The following is a 27248-nucleotide window of genomic DNA, read 5'->3' as shown; positions in this document are numbered from 1 at the left end:
TACAAGTAATTTACAAGATTTTAGATAAGTAATGAACACCCTTCACGAATGTCTGAGAAGTGAAAGCAGAAAGTGAAATAGGCAGCACTGGTAGGCCAATAGAGATAGAACAGCTATGAAGATGTGGATATGATTGGTGCGGTATTAACAAAAGATCGCGTTACCAAAACACAAAGTCAAGCCTACATTTTTGAGCCGAAATGCTAATTCTCTTCAACCAAATTCCATAATATCTGAAACTGTCTTAACAACATTCACTCTTATATGTCTTAGTTTTAACACGTTTTTATTGCAGCTTTGTGTTTGAGTTAGTGGGGCACTCACACACATCTAACTAAAAACAATAGATTTTAGTTTACTGTGTTTGCCGGTGAAACATATGGTTTTGCTTAAGTCTAAACAGCATGGTTAATGTGGGAGGGGACATGTGATTCATTAGTTAGTGCCGTATTTATACCAGTATTTATGCCGTATATATATATATGTCTCTAATTGCAGTTGGGGAAGGCATGTTGTTTACCTCGGGGAACGAGTTATTGTTCCGATGTGAAAGTGGTTAAACTTTATTTTCGTGTGCGTACAGTATATGCAAAACTTTTTAATTTAATTTTTCATAAAGTAAAATCAGGGTAGAGGGGTGGTGTGAGTCATACTCGAGGGCGAGTTATATTAGAGTAAATACAGTATTTCTGTTTTATTATAAAAAGAAATCATCCTTTTTTTTAAATCTTTCCTTGAGGCGTCGTGGACCGCCAGTTTGACACCCCTGATGTATATTTTATGATAACCCACGATTTTATGATGACCCACATAATAATAATAATAATAATAATAATAATAATAATAATAAAATTTTTCAAATACTTAATTCTGTATAAAAGAAATCATGCGGATACAGAAATATAAACAAGAACACATGACCATGATATAAGTTTTAGTGCTGAGAACTGCTTCCATTTTGTTATAATGAATAGAATTCTTCTTCTTTTAATTCTTAACGGGCCCTTATGTACCATAACAGTCCAAGGTATCTTCGGATTTTATAACCATGATTCCAGGATAAGTTGGTTAGTCCAATATTTATAACTATACTTTTTATGTAAAATACATGTTTTCTTCTGGCTCGTTGTCCTGGGTGGGGGATGAAAAATCAGAGTTGCCAGGTGAAAACACCTATATATATATAGGTATCTAGAGATTAAAATTCAACGACTTTGGAGAAGAAAGCAATCACAGTTCCAATTGTCAGAGGATCGCTAGGAGTAATACCAAGAATCTTTACGAGACATCTGAAAAAGTTGAGCCTCCTAGATATAACATCATCTCGACTCCAGAAAAACCACACTTTTAGGGACATCTCACATTTTACGCGACGATACCTATTCGATCCCTGGGCCTTTGGATAAGGCCCGAAATGGACTCATTTGCCAATCAAAGATTTCATTATTTTTTTTATTGTTTCTTGTCACTCTTTGACTCTGAGCTCAGTCAATTGAATATAATAACAATAAAAATAATTTAAAAAATTTTTTAATAATAATGATAATTTATTGATTGCTAAAATATTTATACATACAATAAACATCTTATGTAACATTGGTGTAACATCGCACCTTATAATTTTACAGAGTTCAGCACTAAGTGCTGCAATTCCTACATTGGATTTCAATTAAAATTTTTAATAATATTTTTTTGCCTTTATATTATGTATTTACAACACATGTTCTAATATTAACAATGAAGATTATGCAGAATATTTTGTATAATTTTTTTTTCAAAGTTTGAGAAAGAGTGATTATACAAACACATTTCTGCATTTGTTTATAAGGATTACTTGTAGATGGGTGAGGCAAGTTAATCCCACCTACTTCGAAACTTGGGTTAGCTTTTATGAAGAGAGTGGGATTAGCCTTCACTATTTATGTAGTTGTTACTGTTTATGGATAGGATGTAGGAATCGGATGCTGGTGATGTGTATATTAGTGTTAATGGTTCCTTAACTTTGTTGGTATATTTTCCAGAGTTCGTTTTTTAAATTTCTTGGTAGGTTGTTGAGTTGCATGGGTATCTGATGTGATCTCACAAAAGAACCGTATGAGTTGTTGAAGGGTGTGGTGATGTAGAAAGTTGTTATAGGTCGTGTTATACGATATGTGTCTCTGTTGTTTCGATGGGTGATGTTGAAATAATTCCTTGTTAATGTCATGTAGTGTTCAGGTTTTTAATGCTCAGAATTTTGTGTATCGCCATGTGCTTGTCGGATATTGGTTGTTGCGTGTAAGGTGTCCAAATCACTGTTGACACAATTTTCCTGTGCAGTGTTTCTAATTTTGTTAGATGGCTGTTTGATGTGTTTGCATAGACTGTTATTCCGTATCTGAGTAGGGATTCGCAGATACCGTGATATAGGAGTGTTGGATGGAATAATGTCTTTAACTTGGAAGAGTTTTGCTGCGATGATCCGGAGTTTGGTGTGTAGGTATTCCATGTTTTGTCTATTTAAGGTGGGAATCTATATAGAGACCGAGGTATTTTGCGTATATTACAGGCCTGATTTCGGAACATTGGCAGGTATAATAATAATAATAATAATAATAATAATAATAATAAAATTTGCAGTTACATTAGAAAAACAATACAGTAACTTTTACTGTACAATAATAATATTTTTTAATAATAAAATTTTCTTTATTTTTTCATACATTCTATTTACGTTATACAGATATGTAGATGTGTACATACATATTAAGTGTGAATTTATTATTATACTGTATATGTAAGATGAAATTTTGCATGCAGTTCTAATTTATTTATTTTACAAATTTTGCACTAAAATTTGTTTATTTTTATGCTATAATACTGCAGTTGCCATAAACGATTTTTCATCTTTATATTGATCTTGGATGAGGTGTAATATCATTTTGTGTCTTCGAAGCTTGTTTTAATGTTATCTGAGGATTGCACTATGAATTATTGTTTATTGGTTTCTTGCAATGTTGGAAATAGACTGACACGTAATAGATTTGATAGACAGGATACCACACACACACACACACACACACACACACACACACACACACACACACACACACACACACACACACACGCACACGCACACGCACACACACACACACACACACACACACACACACACACACACACACACACACACACACACACACACACACACACACACACACACACACACACACACACACACACACACACACACACACACACACACACACACACACACACACATTCCTAGGAATGTTATTATGCGTTAATGAACTGGAAAGCCTGAACTGATGCATTTGATTGTCTATAATGGTGTGGAGAGTGCGTATTTCTTGTTTAGCGTATGTCTTTAAAGTATACTAGTTTACTCTAATTATTATCTTGTCTCATCTTCATTATACCCTCTTTTACCTTGCGGCGTCGAGGGTTTATTAATCATCGAACCTCAAACCGTTCACAGGATAAGGTGGTCAGCCCCACGTCCCAGCGTATCCTATGTCCGTAGTGTTGAGTTCTCAAGACTAGTTTACCTGCTTTGCGGGATGAAAAACTCCAGGATAAACTAGGGGAAAAACCCTACTGTCTACGCCCAAGACCGGCTAACTTGGCTATGGCTGAAGAAGATCCTTCAGCTTCTCACATCACCGACGGGAATCAAACCTAGGACACTTCTTTCCGAGGCATATGGTTGCGAAGGGACCTGTAATTATTATTATTAGAATTGTTACCATCACCAAACTATGAAGTAAAAAGGCTCATTGCCGGAGTTATACACAGTTTATCATTTCGCGCCGTAACTATATTCACCATCTCCACGATCACTACATCCTCGGGCAATACATTCCAATCACTCACCACTTTCCATGCAAAAAAATCTTGCTTCTCATCAGCCACCACCTTGCTCACACTCTCCTTATACAGTTTCCAGGGATGACTAAAATCTACCCACAGCAATCTGGCAATAATTCCTTAGTCATTTATATGTTTCAATCATATCCCTCCCCCCCTCCTTCTCTTATCCACTCGTTCTCCTCAAATTGCATTTGCTTAATCTGTCTTCATATATAGAGGACACATATATGCTTCCAAAAATGTGTCCTCTGCATCATTCCCAAATCCGCTGTGCTGTTCTCATAATTTTAGCAATGTGTTCCCGAAATGTTAGGATTCAGAAATTACAGCAAAGCGTTCTGAGGATGGTTCATCAGATTCATAACTTCAAGCTGAAACCTCGTCTTTAGGGTTGAGGACAATTGACAACAGGAGTGGTATTTTTTTTTTACAAATATGTATACATTACATTATACTTAGTTGACACAGTTTGACTTTTCTTTTTTTTTTTTTTCCAGAAAGTTTTCTGTAGAAACAATGTAGCTTGCATTATTCTTTCTACTTTACTAAACCTCTGCATCTTGAGTTCCATTTCTTCAAACACCCGAATTACCTTATTAAGAGAGACAAATGCCTCGTCCATTTCTTTTTTTTCTCTGTAACTTTTTTTTGACATTCGGATTCTTCGTCTTGTTCTTTTGATTTTCTCTCTTTTTTTTTTCTTTTCTTTTGTAACTTTCTCTGCTTCAAGCTGAATAAATCTTCATTTCAGAACTCTTCTTCTACAGCTTCCACCAACTATTCCACATCTTTATTGTGAACCTCCGGCTCTTTAGTTAACTGGACTGTCTTATCACCGACCAGGTCTCTTGTGAGGCTTTGTGAACGTATGAACATATATTTTCGACAGCTGCTTCCAAACATCATTCCTACTCTCTGCTCTCACCTCGCTCCATGCTATAATAGTTTTCTCACCCACAATTGCAGAAATAGCAGCCTGAGCAAAAGCATTTCTTGAATAATATGCCTTGAAGGCACCAATAACATTCTCGTCCATATGCTGCAGGAGAGAAGTGATCGAACTCGAAATGCGTGATAATCAGTTAGCGCGAATGAGTGAAATTATACTATTTCCCTCTTTAAGCGAGTGATTTAATCAATTAACGCGATTTTTTACGTTATGCGAAATTTTATGTTACGCGAAATTTTTTGTCGGCAATCTATAGAGAGCGGAAAAGCAGGACGTCATTAATAGACATGAAAGTGGTGCTAGTAATAGAATGATTGTGCGAGTCCACATTTTGGACTATATTAAATAAGAGCAAAGAATACAAAGAACAAGGGAAAGGTTCTACTACTTCTTTAAGCACGCCGATCACCTGAAATAGAAGCCATTTAATGATCGAGATGGAGCAACTTCTATCACTCTGGATTGAGGATTATAACCAAAAAAGGAATACCTATTAGTACAGGGAATATTCAGGCAAAAGCTCTCAATATTTTTATCTTACTGAAAGAGACCAAATTTCAAAAGAAATGTGAAAATTTTACTGCGAGTTTAGAATGGTTTGACCGTTTTAAAAATCGAGTTGGACTGCATAACGTAAGAATAACCGGGGAATCTGCTAGTGCTGATAAAGATTCTACGGCCAAGTTTCCTGAAGAATTCAGCAGAATTCTGAATTATCCTTTGAATTCAGAATTCAAAGGATAATTCAAGAGGGTGATTATGACGATCGGCAAATATTCAACGTCGACGAAATTGGTCTCTTTTAGAAGCGTATGCCAACAAAACATATTCCTAGCTAAAACTGAAGCACCTCATCCAGGATACAAAGTATCTAAAGATCGTCTTATGCTTTTATTAGGAGGCAATACAGAAGGGGACTTTAAACTCAAGCCTTATGTTAGTTTATCGTGCGTAAAATACAAGATCTAACATTATTGAAGAAATCAGCCCAATTGGAAAAGAACTTGGATTTAATGAACTGGATAACGAAGATGTGAGAAACTTGCTCGATTCCCATTCAGAACAGTTAAGCGAGAATGATCTCCTTCAACTAGAATAGCGTGCATATGAAGAAGAAGATAAGGAGTGCGAACAAGGAGAGAATGTTATGACTAAGAAGCTAACTGCAAAAGAACTTGAGCTAGTTTTCAATCACACTAAGGAAATTTTGTTTGATGCTGATCCTGATATGGAACGAAGCTTCGAAGTCCGCTGAAATCGTGATAAAAGCGATCGCCAGGTATCGCAAATTGAATGTCAAGATGAAAAAGTCGAGCACGATTCAAACATCTTTACTTAACGATATTATTTCTGGGAAGATTCCCATGTTACTCCTCTTAAAAACTATTGTTTTTACGGCTATTTCGCCTGCTTTAATTAATTCTCCCACATTGCCTCAACACCCCCCCCCCCACACACACACACACACGCACACACGCTTTTTCCAAAAACCCCTTTCTTTAACAGCTTAACAGCAGAAGTATGCATCGCGGAAAGAAGACAGCCAACAACATCCAAGCAAGATATGTCCGAAATTTCTTCTTCTATTATTCTGCATATATTTGTCTCTATAATACTCAGTAATGCCCTAAGAATTTTTCAGTAGAAAGCCAATGACCTTAAAAAGGGGCACTCCTAAACGAAAATGGGCGAATGGCTGTAAAAATAATAATCTTTACTTAATTTTTTCTGTAAAAAATAGCTCAATCAAACGTCTAGAGTCTAGACATTAAATAAAAATTTAAGCAATTGATATTATTAATTTTGATGATTTTATCCTCTAATATAGCTTATACTGTACTTTTTTCTCCAAATTTACGCTAAACTGATGGATGAATTATAATTATTCCTATTGTTTACTATTCGCTTAACGCGATTTCGCTTGGCACGCATTAATTAATGAATTAATTAATCGCGCTAAGCGAGGTTTTCCTGTATAAATTTTCACTGACATCGTAATAGGTATCGCAAGAACAACAGAAGTATCGCCAGTGGAAAATTTACTTCACTAAATTCAAACTGTATTGTATATAAACATAAGTATGTAAATATAATAAAAACTTTCAAGGAAAGTGTTTATTCTTCATGTGATATGTTGTCATGCAGTAATTTTTGCTTCATTAATAAGTTATTCAAGAGAGAGTGAATGAAGTGTTTAGCATGGATAAAATTCAATCCAAATGGATAAAATCCAGGATAAGGTGGTTGGCGCTATACCTCTCGGAATGTCCTATGTCTGTCCATGTGTGTGTGTGTTCACGGGTACGGTTTACCTGTTCTTAAGAATATAAAAAAAATGTAAATATTTTTAAAAGTTAAAAAAATCGAATTTTTTACTTTGACACCCTTGCTTTGATTAATACTGACTGAGCTACGGAACCTCCCAAGAAGAGTTTTACTTGACATTTTATTGGGAAAAAGAAATTACGGAAAACAAAACGATATGTATTTCCAGCCCCTCCCCCTTCTCTTGTTGTGATTGGAGTTAATAGGAAAACAATTTTCGAAACTAAATTAAGAGGGCATTATTTTGTTTATATCACTAAATATGTTACAATTGTCTGTATTTATATCCAATTGAAGGGAATCGATTCCATCTAATTTTTCTCCTAGATAGCACTAACAAATACTTTGTACTACGACTGTCATATTACTGTTAAAAGTAATAACTGTAAATTTGCCATTGATATTTTCCAACGACGAATACAAAGGTATGAATTTTGTAATAGAAACCCGAGTGATGCAGTCAAAAGAATATTTGCTGTAGTTTCAAAGGAGAAGAAGAATTCCATATAACCTATAGACGATACATTAATACTGTAGGTGTGTTAAACTACTTCGGATCTCTAATACTTCTCATCATCCTACTTATGAGTACGATGGCTTCATATCAGATAACAAAAATTCGAATCCCACTGTTGGCTGAGCGGAGACGCTATGGACTCCAACAAGGCCAACGATGTAGACCTTGTTGGAGTCCATAGTGTCTCCGCTCAGCCAACAGTGGGATTCGAATTTTTGTTATCTGATATGAAGCCATCGTACTCATAAGTAGGATGATGAGAAGTATTAGAGATCCGAAGTGGTTTAACACACCTACAGTATTAATGTATCGTCTATAGGTTTTCCACAGATCTGGAGAAAGATTGGATGAAGTGATAAATCCCTGTTTCCTACGGACGGAAGAAAAAAGGTAGAACGAAAACAACATTAACCCATGGAGCCATAACAATATAAATGTATGGCCAACAACATGGGCGTCCGCAGAGGGGAGGAAATGGAGAACTTGCCTCCCCCGGGGATCTACTTGTGGAAAAAAAAAATTCGTTACTAAATTATCAGAAATAAGTACTATGAATAAATTAATAGAGAATCTGTTGTTGAAAGTGTTTTTATTTTATTTATTTATTTTTCTTTTTATTTTTCAATTGCTAGATAATATCAATTCCAAAGAAAATGTTAGTTGATCGAAATGACATAAGAGCATAACCCTGAAACGAGAAATTTCACTTGTTTTATATCAATAAAATCTAAAATTATAACAGAAATTCATTTTAAACTTTTTGTAAATATCTAAAGTTTATTAAATTTTTATGAATATAAAAATAAATAATTAAATATTTTTAAAAGTTAAAAAATTGAATTTTTTACTTTGAATTATATCTTCAAAAATAATAGGATGCGACACTTTCGTATTATTGCTCAATACTTCAGCAGCAGATTTATGCAGGTCAAGATAAACGGAACAATATCTACCAAACACCACATTCTTGCTGCAGTTCCGCAAGGATCCTTATTGGCCCCAATTCTGTTCTCGATATTTATGGCAGATATTCCGCACAACCCAATACCATCTATCTTGACCCTCTACGCTGATGACACTGCTATACTAACCAGATCTCTTCGAATACACCTAGTCACCAAAAAACTTCAAGAAAACCCACAAATATTAGAAAAATGGTTTTCCAATTGGAGATTACAAGTAAATCCCTTGAAGAGAGCCGTGCTCTTCTTCAGAAGGACAGTATCTCTCACAGGGGACATCTTCCTGTTAAACACCAAAATTCCTTGAAAAAACAGAAGGTCAGATACCTTGGTGTACTGCTGGACAAAAGACTAACCTTCAACTACCACATCAAAGATTCGTGTGCAAAGGCATCAAAAGCCATCGCCAAAACTCTATTCCCTAATTAACAGAATTTTCTTGGTATTAGCTTGCACTAGTCTTCTGAGCATTTATTGAATGAGATGACACCGTCACATTTCCATAGGCTGTAAGGTTTTCGATGAAGCAATCTTTTGCCAATATTACGAACGTATAAGTCTGAGATGGCAACCTGTGAATAACATATGTTTTGAAATCCTTCAGCTCTCCACTTGCCACTGAGGATCTCCAAGTGACTCTATGGCTATATCTAAATGCTTCATTCATTATATGCAGTGCTAGAGAGCATTAGTTTCGAATATACATATCAGCATGTTTCATTGCAAAACACGAGGGTTTTTTAATACTTATTTTAACGTATTGAATACAGAGAAGAATGTTGAAACGGATGCTTATTTGAAGGTGCTTCATTGGAGTTTCTCAGCTGTTATCAATGATCATCTTATAGCTCATCTTTGAGAACTTCTTTTTTTTTTTTTTTTGCAACAAGTTTTCAAAGATGAGCTGTAAGCTGCATAGACGTGGAACAAAAATAGTTCAGATATTGAGAACCTGCACTACAAGCCACCTTTAATTAATGTGAAAAAGCAGGAGCAAAACTACGCAAAACCTTTGTTTGATAAACTGGTACTCAAAGACTGGGGCGAATCTATAAATGCAAATTAGCCAGGTTCATACGGAGACGGCAGATTTTTTCGTGTGGAATGTGGATTTTTTTTCATGAAGTATGCAAACAGCCATAATTTATAATGTGCGCGCGCACATTTTAGAATTGATCCGTAGTCTTAATTCAGAGATAAATAAATTAAATAAAGATAGGAAAAATATGGAATCTGTGTTTATGGCATTCGAAAACAAATCGCAACAGCGGATATTGGTCAAACTAATGGACCCTTATATTTAGACAATAGTCACTAAGTTATTGTTGACAAATTAACTGGAGCTGATATAAACATGCTAAATATAAGCAGTCTGATGATAAAGTAATCAGACTGATTATTTTTCTCTGTGGAACATGCAACTGAATCAGTCGTAAATATTGTTTAGTCCAATTGCTGGGATTTTTTTCTGGAATTTTGTGGAGTAAGCATTTTATTCTCAAAAAGAAAATGCTTTTATTTTATTTTATTCTTTTATGGAAAAAAGCCGATCAACGCAACTTCTCCATTGAGACATAATTCCTTCACAAGAATTTAAGCATGCTATCTTCAAAAGTTTCTCAGCAGTCTATTGAACAGCAGTTGTCCAAGCATCGGTCAGAAAGTGACCTATTTGTAAGGCAAATGTGGATTAAACGATATAAAAAAAATCTGGGAGTTTTTAATGCTCTTCTAAAAACTTAAAACAAAAAGGCTATTGAATATCTCATTTCGATGCTGTGAAAATTATTTAGAGCGATGTGGCTGATACTTAAACAATTTTCCCACTTGTTTTTGAAATGCTTCAAAACCATGAAAAAAGATGCATCAAGGAGCCACCTTTTCTCAGGGGCCATGGAGCATTGCATCTCCTCACTCCCATCTAAATACTAGAGGAACAAAAAACAAAACAAAACAAAAAAGATTCCCTAGACCAGAGAATCAGTAGGGCACTTATAAAGCCTTTATTATTATAAGCACTTTACAGTTGAAGGTAAACTAGCTTTCACGATCTCATATCAAATTAGGAGCCTGTGTAGATCAGTGGATGTGGCGTTTGCCAACCACGGCGCTTGGCCGCACGAAGGAAGACTTGGTTTCGAGTCTAGTCGGCGACTAGAGGAAATTTTTCTAAGCCTTTTCTCGAGCAGGTTTTTCCTCCCGGAAACTCGGGTTTTTCGTCCTGTAAACTCAAGAAAATCGACCGTAGAACCCACATTATTTCAGACATTAAATATATTGTGTTAGGGTTAGGGACCACGAGATGGCGGCACATTTGAGCCGTCTCTCTTCACTGAGTACCGCTTAATTAGTGATAGCCTTGGGCCATCTATCTCTGATTGGTACCAGTGGAGATTGAACTGCCCACTCAGTCTCCAAAAAAAGTTAGATAAGGCTAAATGGCCTCGCCTACTCCCCGTATACGGGAATAAAAAGGCGTTAGCTGATTTTTTTTTTTTTTTATATCAAATTAGAAGAATGTTCCTCTTCATAGAACACACCAACTGGCCAAAGTACACACGCAATTAACAGACATAACCTTAGTGGAATCAGCCGTGATTCCTAATGCACTGACCTGTGTGACTTACGTCTACGAATATATTTCTTTAAAGTGCTATTTAGTGTTATAGCATTGTTTTTTGGGGGGAGAGGAAGTATTTCTTTGTTTTTTGAAGATTGGGGTCTTCATTCAGGAGCAATGCTAATTTTTGAAAGTCGTATTTCTTTTTAGGTTAGTTTTGCAAGTGTGTAGTACCTATTTTGTCCTTTCGTACGGGCGAGTACAAATGTTATTCTTCATTGTGCTATTTGATAATGTATTATGTAATTAAAAGGGGGCTACACGCATATGCGCACACATCTCTGTTATATGTATAAGATGACAAATTAAATATGGAAATAGATAACAGAATTAGCAAAGTTATTATGGTTTTAACTGATGGATCTGAGAGCTCAGAGATCAGAGACCGAATACCACAGATATGACACTTCTAAAAAAAGATTAAGGGAATGAATAGATGCCATCAATATGACAGTATCATTAAGAACGAGGACACAGGAGAGAACTTGATCTTGTTAGCATTCAGGAATATGTTAGAAGAGCTAATGTCAGGTGGTATGGCCATTTAAACAGAACGGGAGAGACAAAATTAACAGAACAAGTGTTTTATTCTTAGGACGGGGCGAAAACGACCTAGATGAAGACTAAGATTTAAGTGGATTGATGAAGTTTGATGCCAGAAGCATAACAGATTTTTCCCTTTTTATGTCTTTACTTTTCATAACTGTCCGTACTATAAACTCCATAAACCCGTGATTACTTCTTCTTACCTCACCATTACCGGCTTTATTCTTTCAAGACAGGTGATGGTTCCAAGTTTACAACATAGTTTTTTTTTAAGACTTGCTGCACAATTTAAAGTTTGTGAATAAAATTAATTTTTACGACAAGAGTCGCACTAAAAGCAGAAAATGCAGATATATCGAATGAAAAATTCATATTTGCTTTCTGCTAGAGTTCTCTCCTGACTGGTTATTTTGATTGGCTATGTATCTTCCACTAATATATGGATAACGTATGTTAGCAATTATGAAATATTACTGGCCACAATATTTTCTTTCTTTCTTTCTTTTTTTATATATTTTTAAATAAGTACACAAATACCATTAATTATATATCGCTTATAATAAAAATAAAAAATATTTCGATACTTGCAACCAATTAATATACTCGAATATAAAATAATTTTTATTATATATTTATTGAATTAATTTATTTATGTTAATTAGTAGTTTAACTCCTGATAATTGTTTTTTTTTTAATATATTAAAATAAACAAAACATGACAGATGTCAGACTAATGTATTAATTATAGGTTTATAACCTTGCAAAAAAAAAAAAAAAAAACACGGAATTCATTGGCCAACAAAAGGCATTGGTAATTATTGCAACCTTTCAAAGTCAACAATGAAAGAGTAGATTTTAACATAATTTGCCCAAAATATTGTTCAAAACAAACAGTTCTTTATTTATTTCATTGTTAGAATTTTTTGCGTATATTGGTAATTATTAGATGACATCACATAACTAAAATTCATACCATCCAAGACAGGTCTCTTTCAATCTCGCTCAGAGATCCTTTTTGTTTTTCCATCTTTTGTTTTGGCTAACTTTCAAAAATTAAAGATGAGTAACCAAAAGTTCCGGTATGATCCTACCTACACTCCGGATCCTTATTTTATTCCAGGGTAAATATATTACTTTATACCGATAATATTTAACTATTAAATTTTTCCAAACACGTCCTTTTTCATCGGATATATTAGAGTATTTTTATTTTCTTGATCAGGTACACTGGATTCTGTCCAGAGCTTATGGATCAATTAGGACGAACCTATGGTAAGGCAACGCACTATGTTATGCGCTCAAAACCAGAGGTATCTGCTCGGCTTTCCCCAATTCTTTGGAAAGATGAAGATGAGGAAGAAGATGAAGAAACAACAAGACTGAAGAGAGCCATGAAGGAAAGAGAAAAGATGGATTTGGATGTAACCCAATATCAGAGACGTTTTCCAGACAAAAAAAGATCAGAGCGATTCTTGCTTCCAGATTTTGACAGAAAGCCAATGCCACCCAAAACATTTGATTATGTAGTCCCAGGATACACAGGTATAAGAATTATTTGTCACTTAATTTGTAGATGGATTTTATTTTACTTTTATTAAACTTGATCGTCACTTAATTGAATTGTAAACGCAGTTTAAAATGAGGAAAGATAGGAAAGATAATTGTTACCCTAATTAATTTAAAATAATTTGCTTTAAGATTACAGCCTAGAAATTAATCTGCTTATTTAAAAATTAAATGGAAAATTGATTTTTGAAGTTGGAATTAAGCGTGCGTTGAGCGAATGTGAATCTAACAAAATGCAAGTTCGGTATTTACGAGAACTTTGTTTTATTTTATAACAAACTCTACCAGTAATAATTACGATTCGATATTTTAGGTACAGTAATTAATGTGATAAGAGTTGAATAATCTTATCAGGATATCACGCTTGCCACTTCTTCATATAATACTGTTTTATTTTTTATTGCTGTTTAGCATAATAATACTTAAATAAATTTTCACATTCAGAATGAATAACTTGTTACAAGCAACTTTTTTTTTTTTTTTCAAACATAATTCTTTGTTGTAATGCAGGTATCGATAAAGTTAATGTTGCAATTGGTAATTTGGGAATTTGGATTAATTTAGTGTAGGATATGAGGAATCATCATCACTTATAGTCAATGATGAGTCGTTGGTCTTATACGAGGTTGGCAGATTTTTTTACCTCAGAAACTAGGGATTTTTTTTTTAATCCCGCAAAGCAAAGTAAACGATAGATACAGAATATATGCAGTTAACTGATATAATATTCTTATAGCACTAGTTAGCTGAGCAGTAATGTTAATGACCTATTTGGTACTGGTGGCTTCCTTATAAACCTAATTGCTGTAGTCTGAAATTCGAAATTAAGAAAGCAACATCAAAATTTAATTGAAAGAACTTTTGAATTAATGGATTAAATTTTGAATTGAGATATAACTTTTTTAGACGAATAATTAGTTATTAAATTCCAAATTAATCTTTCTTTTTCCTGCCTGTTTGGAATAAGGTCATATTCCCAAAGTGCTGTTGGCAAAGGACAAACCGGAGAAGATCTACAAAAAATGTTGCCTGGAAGCCATTGCTGAATTTGACTTTCTGAAACGTCGTCAAGATAGGGATTACGAAGTGATAACTTATCCCGAAGAGCTAACACCAGAAGGAATTATGGTTCCACCCAGATTTACCAGAGGGGCGGAATATAGAGAATACGGCAGTGAGGTAGGTTGAAAGTGTGTGTGTGTGTGTGTGTGGTTTTAATTATGTTTTGATAACACAAGGATGTAATCTCATTTAGATAAACAAAAGAACTTTTTTTTAATTTAAATATTATCACGTGACTTTTTTTTTTTTTTTAAATATAACTTCAGTTAACAATTACAGGAATTTTTTGAATCCACAACTGCAGTAAGTCATCACGAAATGGTCTGTGTTGTAATCTGATCAAAGGGTACTCGAAATAGTATTTAAAGTTTTGTTCTTACCGAGTATTTAGAGTACTTTAAGAACCAGTATTTCGTATATAAATGTTTCAAATAGTTTGAGAATGCCTGAATTAAACATAAGCCCTTGAAGTACTAAATTTCTATGTTACTACTTCATTGTTTATTGACATTTAAAGTACATATTAGAATGAATTTTCCACCTCTGATTGAAACGAAATTTTTTAGAGATACCATTTTTATTGATGGCACTTCTAAAATGACCAACTAAATAAAGACGCACCATCTTTATTTAGTCTGTCACTGTACGTGGAATGTGTTTATAACCTTGCCATTTAATTTTGTGAGATTTCATTTGTTCTCAACTTTCAGATCCATCTACCTCAAATCAGAAAGGCGGCAACACCAGCCCCAATGGGGACTTCACCCTCCCCAGAAGAAGCACAGAGGAACAAATGGTGGGCCAAACAAGTATCCACTCAGACTCCTCACAGGATGAAAGTGCCCAAACAAACTTGGTTTAGGGAAAACGGAATGATTCCAAATTATACAGGCTTCGTCCCAGGTAAGATAGAAACTAATTATTTTAAGTAGTCAATTAAAAAAATACACTATTTCCAGAAGTATAGGACATCTCGAGTACAAGTATATGATAGACTAATAAGCTTTGGTAATGACGTTAAGTGAGTGCTTGGTGATTTCGATCATTGACAACCGGGAAGTTATATACCTCATTAAAGCTCGGAGAGAGCGCCGTGTGCTATATAATCTTTTTATCCTTTAGGACAATACAACACTGCCAGTGATGATGATGATTCAGTTCAATTTAATGGTGAAGGAACTAGCGGTATTATCCTTTCATAAATTCTGGATACGGTGAGAACTTGGTTTGAGCAACTCAGTAATGATGGACTGGCAACTGTACCTTAATAATAAGGTACAGTTGCATTCCATACATGTTGAATTATTGCATACAGCTGAGAGAAAGCAATATCAGAGGAGGGAGGAATAAGATAAAATGGACTGAGAGCGTTAAAAGAATGAAATAATCAAACAATCCATGAGGCATCAAAGCCAAACAGACGTTTAAGAATGCAAATAATACTTGGACAAATATAGGCAAGATTCAAGGTACTCAGCATGTTTTCTGAGGACATACGTAGTCCTTATAAGGACTGGCTTAAAGGGGAGAAGCAAGAATGCTTTTCATCTTCCTCGTTATCTGTAGAGGACAGTGTAGGGATAAGGTGTTATTGAGCAATTAAAGCTCTGATCATGGCAGGAGGGCAACAGCAATAGCCGAGCCTCAGTTAGAAGTTCATTAGCTACAGCATTTCCATCCATTACCCTCCAAGGGTATTGGATTGAATGAATCAATCCAGGACATACGTAAGTTCTTAAAAGAACTGGGCGATGGACTGAGTCCTTGACTCTTTATCCGTCATCTGAATGAAGAATATCTCTATGGATGGAGTGTTATTGAGCTAAAAAGCTCTAGTCATGGCTGGGTAACGGCAACAGCCGAACCTCAGTTAAACTTCACTGGTACAGCATTGCCATTTGTTACCCTGGAAGTCCTAAAAAGGACTTTTGATATTTCATCTTCTCCCCCCCCCCCAGGACATACGTAATCTGTATTATTTCATTTATATTTTTCATGATTTTTAAAATTTATTGGTGTCAAATATTCTTAGCATTCGTTTAAAAAGAAATTTCATTATTTTAGATTTTGTGTATCGCTTTTTATGATCTCTTAAATATAAATCCTATAATATAAATAAATTTAATAAATATAATAAATAAATAAAATGATTTTGGATTTCTAGAAATTATTTTAACAGCTCTAAAATGAACAGGACTTTATTGTATAAGGAGCTGACTTTTTTAATCTACACTTAAGGTTTCTAATTAAATGTTTGCCATTACTAATTAAAGTTTGTTATTAAATATAATATTGGCTGAAAAAAGGGAGAAAGACGATCACTTATTTGATGTACTTTTTTGGTTGTTTATGTGAGAGATTTTATATTTTAATAAAAGAAGTCAGATCCTGAATACATAAACATTGGCCTTTTACAAGTATTATGATAAATAAATAAATGATGAAAATAACTGGAAGATTTTAATTATTATTCACAGAATTTACCTTATTTATAGCGGCTTGTATAAAACAATAATTATAAAATTAAAAGTTTAATTTTAAAATTGAAAATATGATTCTAAAATTAAATTTTATTTTAAAAAATTAAAATTTTAATGTATACTACTTAAATTTTCATATATTGCAAATTAAATATCTAAAAATTAATATTTAGAAATTAATTGTTGGCTTCACTTGATTTTTTTACTTTATACTAATGGCTTGTAAATGCCGATTAATTAAGGACGAAATAATAATTAGTCCATAGAAATGTGTCTTTGTCATCACTAGTGATTATAGCATTAGGTTTCCTAGATATTAGTATTTTAAAACAATATACTCCGCTGTTGCAGATCAATTCTGTGGATAAATTTAAGATTCTAAATGCAATGTTTACTCATGTGTATTCATTCCTTTGGATAAGATATATTAATCAATAATTAATTAACCATTAATTACTAATAATATGCCATTAATGTTAATGTAGGAAGGCCTATAAAAAGTGCGTATATCATTTTGAGTGTTTTTTATACGAATTAGTCCTTATCTACAGAGAACGATTAACTTAAAAATATTACATAATTTTTTGGTCCAGCATTCATTGTTTTTTTTTTCTTTGAATAGAGAGAGAGTTTCAAAATAAATTTGAAGGCGACTTGCTTCTAAAATCATAAATATAATCAGGGTATTTTAACGCATTCAATGGATGAAAATCGTCAAATCCTATAGGGAAAGACTATTTTTGGATAAAAGTAGAAATCACGGATTTTTTAAGGGACCACTGTTAGTAATAATCGGTTTCCAGCAATATTGTCGTGGTTCGACAAGTAATTAGTTAATGTCTATAGTGTCTAAAGTCCAATTTACTTTTGTATTATGTTCCAGTCACCAGTATCTCAATTTCTGAAAAGCGTCATCTCTTTGCTTTCTTTTGGAAATTTAAAAGCCGTACTATTATAATATCATCACCACATCTGTGTTCTTCTCACCATCTCGTAGCATTCCTTTGGTAATCACTAGTTATAAGCGGAAACCGATGAAGAGACGGAAAAACAAGTGCTGCCATCTCTTGGTACCTATTCTTAACAGGAGGTGTTACTGTCTGAAATAATGTGTGTTCTAGGGTCGATTTTCTTGAGTTTACGGGACGAAAAACCCGAGTTTCTGGGAGAAAAAACGCTTACCCGTACTAGAGATCGACTAACTCGGGAACCGGTGGAAGAAAGGTTAGAAAAAGTTCTCCAGTCGGCTACTAGACTTGAACTTAAGTCTATCTTCGGGCAGCCTAGTACAGAGTATGCAAGCGCTACTTCCACTGAGCTACACAGCCTCCAACATCTAATATGTACATTAATTTTGTCCATCATCGCCTAATTAGTAAGATGCCGATTACTTAGCTAGATTCACTGGAAATTTACGCTTTTTAAATTCCTTGTAGGTTATCGCTGGTCCATCGGAGAAACCTATGGAAATGCCACAAGAAGGCTTCTTGCTAAACACCAGGCTATAATGAGAGCAAGATGGCGTCGTTATGAAGCCATGCAAAAATGATGGCGGAAAAATATGTAACATTCTCCAAATTATGGTATTTTCAAATGCAATCGTGTTCTCATCTTCAAGTTTTGGCTCCATGCATTAGCATTTTTTTTATTTGACAGAGCCTGTCTTCCTTGCAAAGCAAGAATGTAACTTCATAAAACTAAACAATAAAAGAAATTGTCAGGTCATTTGATTTCTTTCAGAATAGCACTCTACGATATTTTGAAAAGGCTGCATTCGTTATCAAATTCCACTTATAATTACATAACATTTTTATAGATGGTGTGGAAATGCAGTATTTTACGAGGTCAGGAATTTTTTTGATATTTCTAACACAAATCAGCAAAAATTATCCGTATTATAAAATTTTATAGAAAATTCGAAATCGGAGAAGAATTCAAATTTGAATACGAAACAAGCATAAAACAATTTTGAATTGTGGTTGCTAATATCACAAATATGATGTTACTTGAGATTTCTTCTCTTAGAGAAATGAAAATCTGATATTTTATATGTTCCATTCTCGGTATTCGGCAATAAATTAATTTAACTTTTCTTCCAGGTTTTCAATGGTCTATCGGAGAAACCTATGGGAGAGCAACCCGAAGATTACTAAATGAGCATCGTGCTTTGATGAAGGCTCAATACCGATAATTTTAATCATATAATTTAGACTCCATTTTTCCACTGGAGAATCATGATTTTTTTTTCTCTCTAATTGAAGGATATTTCATCAAAGATTGTTTATCACCTGTTGATACTGTTAGCTAATTAAATTATTCCTCATTATCTGTACTGAGTACAAAATATTTCCCGAAAAACATTTGCTGTGCTGCTCGGAAACATATATAAAGCCAAAAATTTATATAATAAAATAAAGAAGTTGTAATGTATAGTATTTATAATTTAGATAATAAATAATAAAATAAATCTCAAATATTTAGACCTGAAATAATTAAAACACCATTTGCAGAACTATACAATAGTTCCATACATAATCATATCACACGACCGACTTATTGACATTATTGAGGGATCAATCGACCGTGAGATGTGGTGATTGATTTTATTATGAGATGCCCATATAGGGTAACGGATGGCAATGCTGAACCAATGAAGTTTAACTGAGGTCGGCTGTTGCTGTTATCCTGGGTAAATGAGTTCGCTCTCTTAGGTTTTGTCCTAAGGGAGCACTTTGAGTCTCCGGGGAAAGTGTTCTCCGGCACGGCCCGCTGAGGGGTACTTGCCGGTGAATTATTTTCCTCGGAATGTGAGCGGTTCTACTCGGTACTCGAGTTTCACTGAGTAGAACCAACGCTGAGATTTGGACGGTCTTTCGCCCACGAATGAGTGGCCTAGAGATCGTCCGATATTTTTGAGATATCACCTTTACTTACACATACGGTGATTGATTTTATATGAGATGCCCATATAGGGTAACGGATGGCAATGCTGAACCAATGAAGTTTAACTGAGGTTCGGCTGTTGCTGTTAACCTGGGTTAATGAGTTCGCTCTCTTAGGTTTTGCCCTAAGGGAGCACTTTGAGTCTCTGGGGAAAGTCTTCTCCGGCACGGCCCGCTGAGGGGTACTTGCCGGTGAATTATTTTCCTCGGAATATGAGCGGTTCTGCTCAGTGGTCGGGGAGCCCGTCACTGAGTGGAACCAACGCTGAGATTAGGACGGTCTTTCGCCCACTATGGAGTGGCCTAGAGATCGTCCGTATTTTTGAGATTTCACCTTTACTTACATAGTCGGTGATTGATTCATTCAATCCAATACCCTTAGGGGTAATGGATGGCAATGCTGTAGCCAATGAGGTTCTAACTGAGGCTCGGCTATTGCTGTTACCCTCCTGCCATGATCAGAGCTTTAATTGCTCAATAACACCTTATCCCTACACTGTCCTCTACAGATAACGGGGAAGATGAAAAGCATTCTGCTTCGCCCCTTTAAGCCAGTCCTTATAAGGTATAAGGACTTATTGACATTAAACCCCGTGTGGTGGCTGGGCTGAGAATAGCGTCGCTGCAACCCATGCATGTCGTAAGAGGCGACTAAAATGGACGCAGAGTTTCGACAGTTTTGCTCTTTCAGGTTTCTTCGGGAATTTTGCTGCCAGTGAGGGAAGGGATTAATTTCGGGGGTTTGCCCTGGGAGAGCATTTTGAGTATCTGGGGAGAGTGTTCTCCGGCGTGGCCAGTGAGGGGCCTTGTCGGTGAATGCCTTTCTCTGGAATTTGAGCGGTTGTGCTCGGTGGTGGGGGGGAAACACTGGGTGGAACCAATGCTGAGTTGGATGGTCTTTCGGCCACTTGTAGGAAGTGGTCCAGGGGATCGTCTTAATTTTTAGAGGTGGCTTTACTTAAAAATCGCTACTGTAATTTTACTTGTTGAATAATCATTTTTGTAGATTTGCAGCAACCCGATCTTCTTTGATCCATTATCCAAGTTTTTAATTCATTTTCAGTTTCTGGCCAGTTTTCTGTAAGGTTTCGAGAGTTTGAGTTTCGCTCTCTTAAAGTTTTTGCCTTAAGGGAGCAATTTGAGTCTTCGGGGGAAAGTATTTTCCAGCGTGGCCCGTCTGGGGCTTTGTCGGTGAATGCTTTACCCTGGAATATGAGTGGTTCTGCTCAGTGGTGGAGTGAGCCTGTCTGAATGGAACCAACGCTGAGTTGGACGGCCTTTCGATCACTCGTAGGTCTGGGGGATCGTCCTAATTTTTTAGAGGTGGCTTTACTTTAATATTCGCTACTGTAGCTGATGCATGTCGTAAGAGGCGACTGAAATGAGACGCAGAGTTTTGCTCTCTTAGGTTTCTTCCGGTGAGGGGGGGCTTAGATTTCGGGAGATTTGCCCTGAGAGAGCATTTTGAGTCTCTGGGGTGGTCCGTGAGAGGTCTTGTCGGTGGATTATTTTCCCTGGGATATGAGCGCTTCTGCTCAGTTGTGTGTATGTGTGTGTGTGGGGGGGGGCTGTCACTGAGTGAAGAGTGAAACCAACGCTGAGTTGGACGATCTTTCGACCAATCGTAGGGAGTCGTCTTAATTTTTAGAAAGGGCTTTACTTACATACCAGCCCATGCATGTCGTACGAGGCGACTAAAATGGGTACCCAGGAAGGGCAATAGATGGCAGTGCTGTAGCCAATGAAGTTTTAACTTAGGCTCGGCTATTGCTGTTACCCTCATGCTGATCAGAGCTTATAACCCTATATTACCCCATCCATACATCTTCTTCTACAGATAACGGGGAATATGAAAAGCATTCTCGCTTCACCCATCTAGCTAAAAAAAAAAAAAAAAAATTATTGACAGTAACGCTAGTAATGTTAATGTCAATGCGTTATAAATGCAGATTGCAGCATTAATGATATGAATTGAGAATATAATGAATCTGTTATAATTAGAAACAGAATATCAGATAAATGTTTTCGCAGTCATCAAAAAGGTGACTTTGTAAACTACGTTCATGCCTGTTTGAATACCTGACAAGAAACATATTTTATTTATTATTATTATTATTTATTTACTTATTTATTTTTCTGGAAATGAACTTAATTTCAGTTTCACGAAAGAAATTTAAATTTAATATAATGAAATGTAAGACGTAATACATAATATTAAAATGTAACTAATAAAATTAAATTAGCCCCTGGCGGGTACTGGGATGTGCGTAGATTAAAAAAAAAAAAAAAAAAAGATTGGAAATTTCTCCATTTTAACTGAACTATATTAACTTCCTCCCTTTTAGATAGAACTTTAATTTATTTAAATTTTGTCATGAAATAGAAAATCTAAAATATCATATTTTTGAATCTATAATATACTATTAAAATTTAAAAAAATAATAATCCTCTAATGAGAGCATTGTAATACACTTTTATCTTATTCTTCCTTTACGTATTAGGCTTAGTGGCCTGTTACGATTCAAAACTGGATCCCATTGAATAGGCCGGTCAATCCTATTCCAGGAGTGTCCTATGTTTGTAGATGCGTGTGTTCATGGGGACGGTTTGCCTGTTCTGGGGGACAAAAAAAAAACAGAGTATCCCGGTGAAAAAAACTCATACCTCCGTATGAGACCAGCTAACTCACCTTTAGTCGAAAGAAACCAGATAAAGATTCCTGACGTCACTGATGGTAATCGAACCTAGGTCTTTTCGATCGAAGGGATTCACCTATACTGGCTGAGCTACGGATGCTCTACACCTTTATTCTCTTTCTAAATAAAAATTATATAAAAAATAATCTTCTTGTTGAAAGGTTGGTAATAGAGGTAATAGTAGGGTGATACTCATACGTGGTTTGATATTAATATATAATATAAATACGATAAAAATAAAAAGTGAGTGAAAAATATCCCATTTTTCTCTTTCTCTCTATGAATTACTATTTCTTCTGAATTCGAATCCAAAGGTTGATCTAAAATAGAAAGAAAAAAGGAATTAGCATAATTATTAAAACAATACTTTGTTTACAGGGAATTTCCAGCCGAGCTATATAAAACCAAACTGCTAACTGACTTCATCCGAAAGGGATTATACATTTAGCATCTTCCTGAAACATCATCCACTTAGTAAGATGCTTAATTAGTGAACTAAAATCATGGGATAATGTTTCTTCGTTTCTTTCTAGGTTACCGATGGTCCATTGGAGAAGATTATGGAAACAGAACACGAATTCTTACAGCTATACATCAATCTTTACAGAGACAAAGATGGCATCGTTAAAGACAGAGACGTGACATTATCTCAGAAGAAATATTCCCAAATGGATTGAGTTTTCAGTGCTATATTTTGTGCTGCATTTAGCTAGTTTTATTCGGTGTGATATCGATTTGCCGAGTAAGAAAATGTAGTTCAAAAAAACTGAACAATAAAGTTAACTGTCACAAGACTTGAATTAAATAATTAAAAAAATGTTTCTGAACAGTGGATGTGAGAAAATATCTTGCAATAGTAATTCAGAATAGAGTTTGCAACAAGGTTACTTTCTATATTATTACTGTACAATAACAGATATATATATATATATATATATATATATATATATATATATAATTTGGCACTGGATTTCACTCTCTTGAATAAAAAGTTTACGGATTATTCTTATGGCGTGGTCATTTCCACTGCAGTTATTTTCAAAAGGCTTCTTTAGGCGATCTTTTAGCATCCTCTCGTTGAATACTTCTTAAACCCAAATTGGTTCTTGAAATGGCATGCCAATTCAGCTGATCTTTCAAGCATAAAATAACTATAAGGGTAGCTGATTATAAATCTAACAGACTGTAGTTTGGATTGGATTATTGAGAGAATTAATTATGCGATAGCTTAAGCTGTGAGGGGGGAAAGGATTATGCCTGTCCAGTATAATTCGGCTGATGTGTCTAGCCGAGGGTCGAAACCATAAATAACATAGGAAGGGGGACTTCCCAGGAAGGTTTCGACAATCCATTGGTAGATAGTCGACAGCACACTTGACTCTTTCATTCCTAATGTTTTTTTGGAAATGGGAAAGCAGCCAGTCTCCACCTATCATCCAGCCTACATTCCTGCGGAGCAATAGACGTTAGGGGATGTTCTTAATCCTAACTAGTGTTCATTGTGTCTATTCTTTGTGTGTGTGTGTGTGTGTGTGTGTGTGTGTGTGTGTGTGTGTGTGTGTGTGTGTGTGTGTGTGTGTGTGTGTGTGTGTGTGTGTGTGTTCTACGATATTGCTGAGCTAAAGTGAGGTAAAAATTCTTATTGCGCGAAAAAGGAACTAACTCAGGAACCGGCTGGAAGAAAACGGATGTTTTCTTCCAGCCGGTTGAATTCTCAAGACGATTGGTGAATAGAATTGGGCCTATTACATTCTTTATCATGCAGATCTAGATTCATGGAAGTTTTCTGAAGGTTACGCAAGTGTCTTGTGAAAAAAAAATGTATTTTTTGCATATATTGAATAAAATACGCTACACTAAACGATCTACCGTCTATTTAATCCAAATTCGATCAAAGGGCTAGGAAAGGTAACGAAGCAGAGTTAGTTGCTAATACTAGAACGTGTACTGTGTCTCTGTTTATCCACGTACATAACTGCCTGCTTTATATGACAGGTGAATGGTTAATAGCTGCAAGTTATTTGGATTAATAGCAGGAAACTTCGATGAGTAGTGAATTGCATAGCTGCCTAACGAAATCTTGTCAACAGTTTGGTAGGAATGTTTTATCATGGTTAGAAATTTGTTCAAAATGAATATGTTAGCACAGTTTTATAATAATAGTAATTATTATTTTAAGCATTGTCCAGCTAGAGATTGCAAATCTTTCTTCTATTTTCGGAACACTTTCTCATTTGGCTGAAAGATTAGCTAACAGGTTGTTATGATGTTAAGACAAAAAAACAAAACAACAAAAAAAAAAAACGAACAGTTAGATTTGTAAATTTATTACATACGTGTATAAATATTTATGTATTATTTAGTGTTTTAAATCTTAAAATGAAAACATTAGAGTTATACATATTTATGGTGTGCTCAATTTTTTTTTTCTATTTTAAGCAATATTCTTTAAAGTAATCACAGATCTCTGAGTTGGTTTGGTCCCCAAATATATTGCCAACATTCTCGAAGAATATACCATAAGTTCTGTCATCTCTACGATTTCCAAAAAAAAAAAAAGAAAAAATCCAGGTGCGTGTCCATTTTATGCAATTGAAGCAAACAGATCAGTAATAACCTACCCAGGATAGCACATTAATGGTGTTTTACATAATTGCATAGACAGGAAGATATTGTCTCGTATGTAGATATGATCAAGATACTTGGAATAATTTAATATCTGCAAAGATTATTATATTTCGCAGAGCTCCATTAAAACTTCATAACGTTTCGAAGCTCTTTGATTAAATAATGTGCTTAGAGACAGCGGCTGTATTATCCATATCTGAGGATTAAAAAAATAATACTAGACAGTAGGTCTCGAGAGATTCCAATTGATACATCGGTGATTATATTGATATTTTATTATAAAGACTCAAAATATTATGATGACTCCAGCAATCTGGCATTCCACCCCGTTAGTGAAACTCATCTCATTGAACGCCAGTACATATGATACTGGAATTCTGAAACTTACTGTTCACTCCAAGTTCCTGATCGACATCAGCAAGGGACTTGATCTTTCGGACTTAGAGAAAAAGGCCGTGATTATAGGTTGAAAGGAGCAGTATCCATGAAACTACTAATATTGTAAGGGGGGGGGAGGTTGAGGAACGCGCTGTTGTTAAGGTGTTCCAAGAGCGGAAGGAGACCGACTAGTAGTTACTGAAAATGTTAGCGACTTTCAAGTGTCGCCGGATTTGAAACTCATAGAACATCTCGTTGGTATCACGGATCGAGCGATGTTGAATTTGAAATTTTCTATTCTGAACATTTGCAGATCTGTGGGAGGCAATCCCGACGATGTGGTGCAGCATATCTTCCGCAATGTTTGAGTACGATGGTTTTATGGAAGCCATCGAGTTTTATTCAACTAAATACGGTATAAAGAAAATATTTCCGCTGAAAGTGAAGCCCAAGGTTGTCTGTATCCTGTTCTCAAATCTAGTAATACTGAATACTGTTCCTTCGCAAGATCGCATTGCAATCTTGCGAAATGTGTAAGTGCTTGTTTCGAAAAACCCGAGTTCCCTGATTTTTTAAAAGTAATAGGCCTACAGATTTAAATTTTAATATGAATAAGAGACAAGGGACTTTGTTTAATTTTGGTGTAAGAAATCTCTTATTGAAGGTGTTTGTGACGCGACAAGTAGTGATCCATCCACCTCAAGCATACTGAGCGATCCCAAGGATGTACAAAGGAGGGGCAAACTACCAGCACACAGAAGAAAACGTCTGCAATCACTGTTAAGTTCATGGATAGCTATTTAAAATTTGGTTTCATAAAATGCTCTCACACTGACCAATTGCCTGACCTCAATGTCATTTGTGCTACTGTTCGGGGAAATGATACTATGAAGCCATCGCTACTTACCCGACACTTCAACACAAAATATTCCAATATAGTCAACAAACGCATTGAATTCTTTATGCGTAAAAGAGATGTACTTAAAATAGAAAAGAAAATTATTTCCCAAGCTTCAACCACTGACACTTCACCTCTGACGGCATCCTATTTAATATAATTACAGATAGCTAAATGTGAAAAATCGTATTCCATTGGCGAAGAACTCATTAAGCCTTCTTTGACTGCTGCTTGTAATGAAGTATTAGACCAGTCTACGGCAAATGGAATGAAAGACATCCCATTGTCGAATGATGGAAATTAAAAGGCGGATATCTGATATCGAAGAAGATTCATAAACGCAACTCACTGAAAAAATTAAAATATCGAAATTGTTTGCATTACAACTGGGCGAATCTACAGATGTTCTTCTGAACATATGTAGATGTTCAGATGTTCAGAAGAACAGCATTTTACTTACGTGTGTAGGATATATTGATCATGATGAAAGTGACATATCTGTCTGTGTTCACTGGGCATCTACAGATGCCGTATGGTCACTCCGATGCTCGATGATGTTCCACACTAGGCCTCGCCATGCAGTCCTTTTGTTTGCCCTTCTGGCAGCCTCAACTCTCCGAAGATCAATCACTCCACACACGCCATCCATCCATCTCATTGATGGTCTACCCCTGCCTCTTTTTCCAGGAACTTTACCTTCTATTACTGTTTTGAGAAGTCCTCCTTCCATCCTTTCTATGTGTCCGAAATATTTTAACTTTCTTCTGTCAATATCCTTAAGGAGCCTTAAAGTTCTACTAATCTTTTAT

At 35.3% G+C, this 27248-nt stretch overlaps 1 protein-coding gene across 1 annotated transcript; it reads left to right on the top strand.

The window, feature by feature from the left end:
- The first annotated feature begins 12848 nt into the window (after window positions 1-12848).
- Window positions 12849-18446, top strand: LOC150103980 (ciliary microtubule inner protein 2B-like). Its single transcript, XM_090397113.1, has 5 exons — window positions 12849-12910; window positions 13012-13331; window positions 14323-14534; window positions 15128-15320; window positions 18334-18446. The coding sequence occupies exons 1-5, from the start codon at window positions 12849-12851 to the stop codon at window positions 18444-18446; spliced, it is 900 nt and encodes a 299-aa protein (XP_090253239.1).
- The last annotated feature ends 8802 nt before the right edge of the window (window positions 18447-27248 follow it).

The sequence above is a fragment of the Typopeltis vanoorti genome, chromosome 8, assembly GCF_054136105.1.
Source record: "Typopeltis vanoorti isolate ZY-2024b chromosome 8, IOZ_Tvanoo_1.0, whole genome shotgun sequence".
Taxonomy (NCBI): domain Eukaryota; kingdom Metazoa; phylum Arthropoda; class Arachnida; order Uropygi; family Thelyphonidae; genus Typopeltis; species Typopeltis vanoorti.
The sequence above is the reverse complement of the archived record's forward strand: the minus strand, read 5'-3'. Positions and strand labels throughout refer to the sequence as shown.

Bases quoted from the DNA above. Each gene is read 5' to 3' on its own strand.
- LOC150103980 (XM_090397113.1), top strand. From the start codon at position 12,849: ATGAGTAACCAAAAGTTCCGGTATGATCCTACCTACACTCCGGATCCT. The intron at 13,332-14,322 runs GTATAAGAATTA...GTTTGGAATAAG, and splicing joins TGTAGTCCCAGGATACACAG to GTCATATTCCCAAAGTGCTG. The intron at 15,321-18,333 runs GTAAGATAGAAA...AATTCCTTGTAG, and splicing joins TTATACAGGCTTCGTCCCAG to GTTATCGCTGGTCCATCGGA.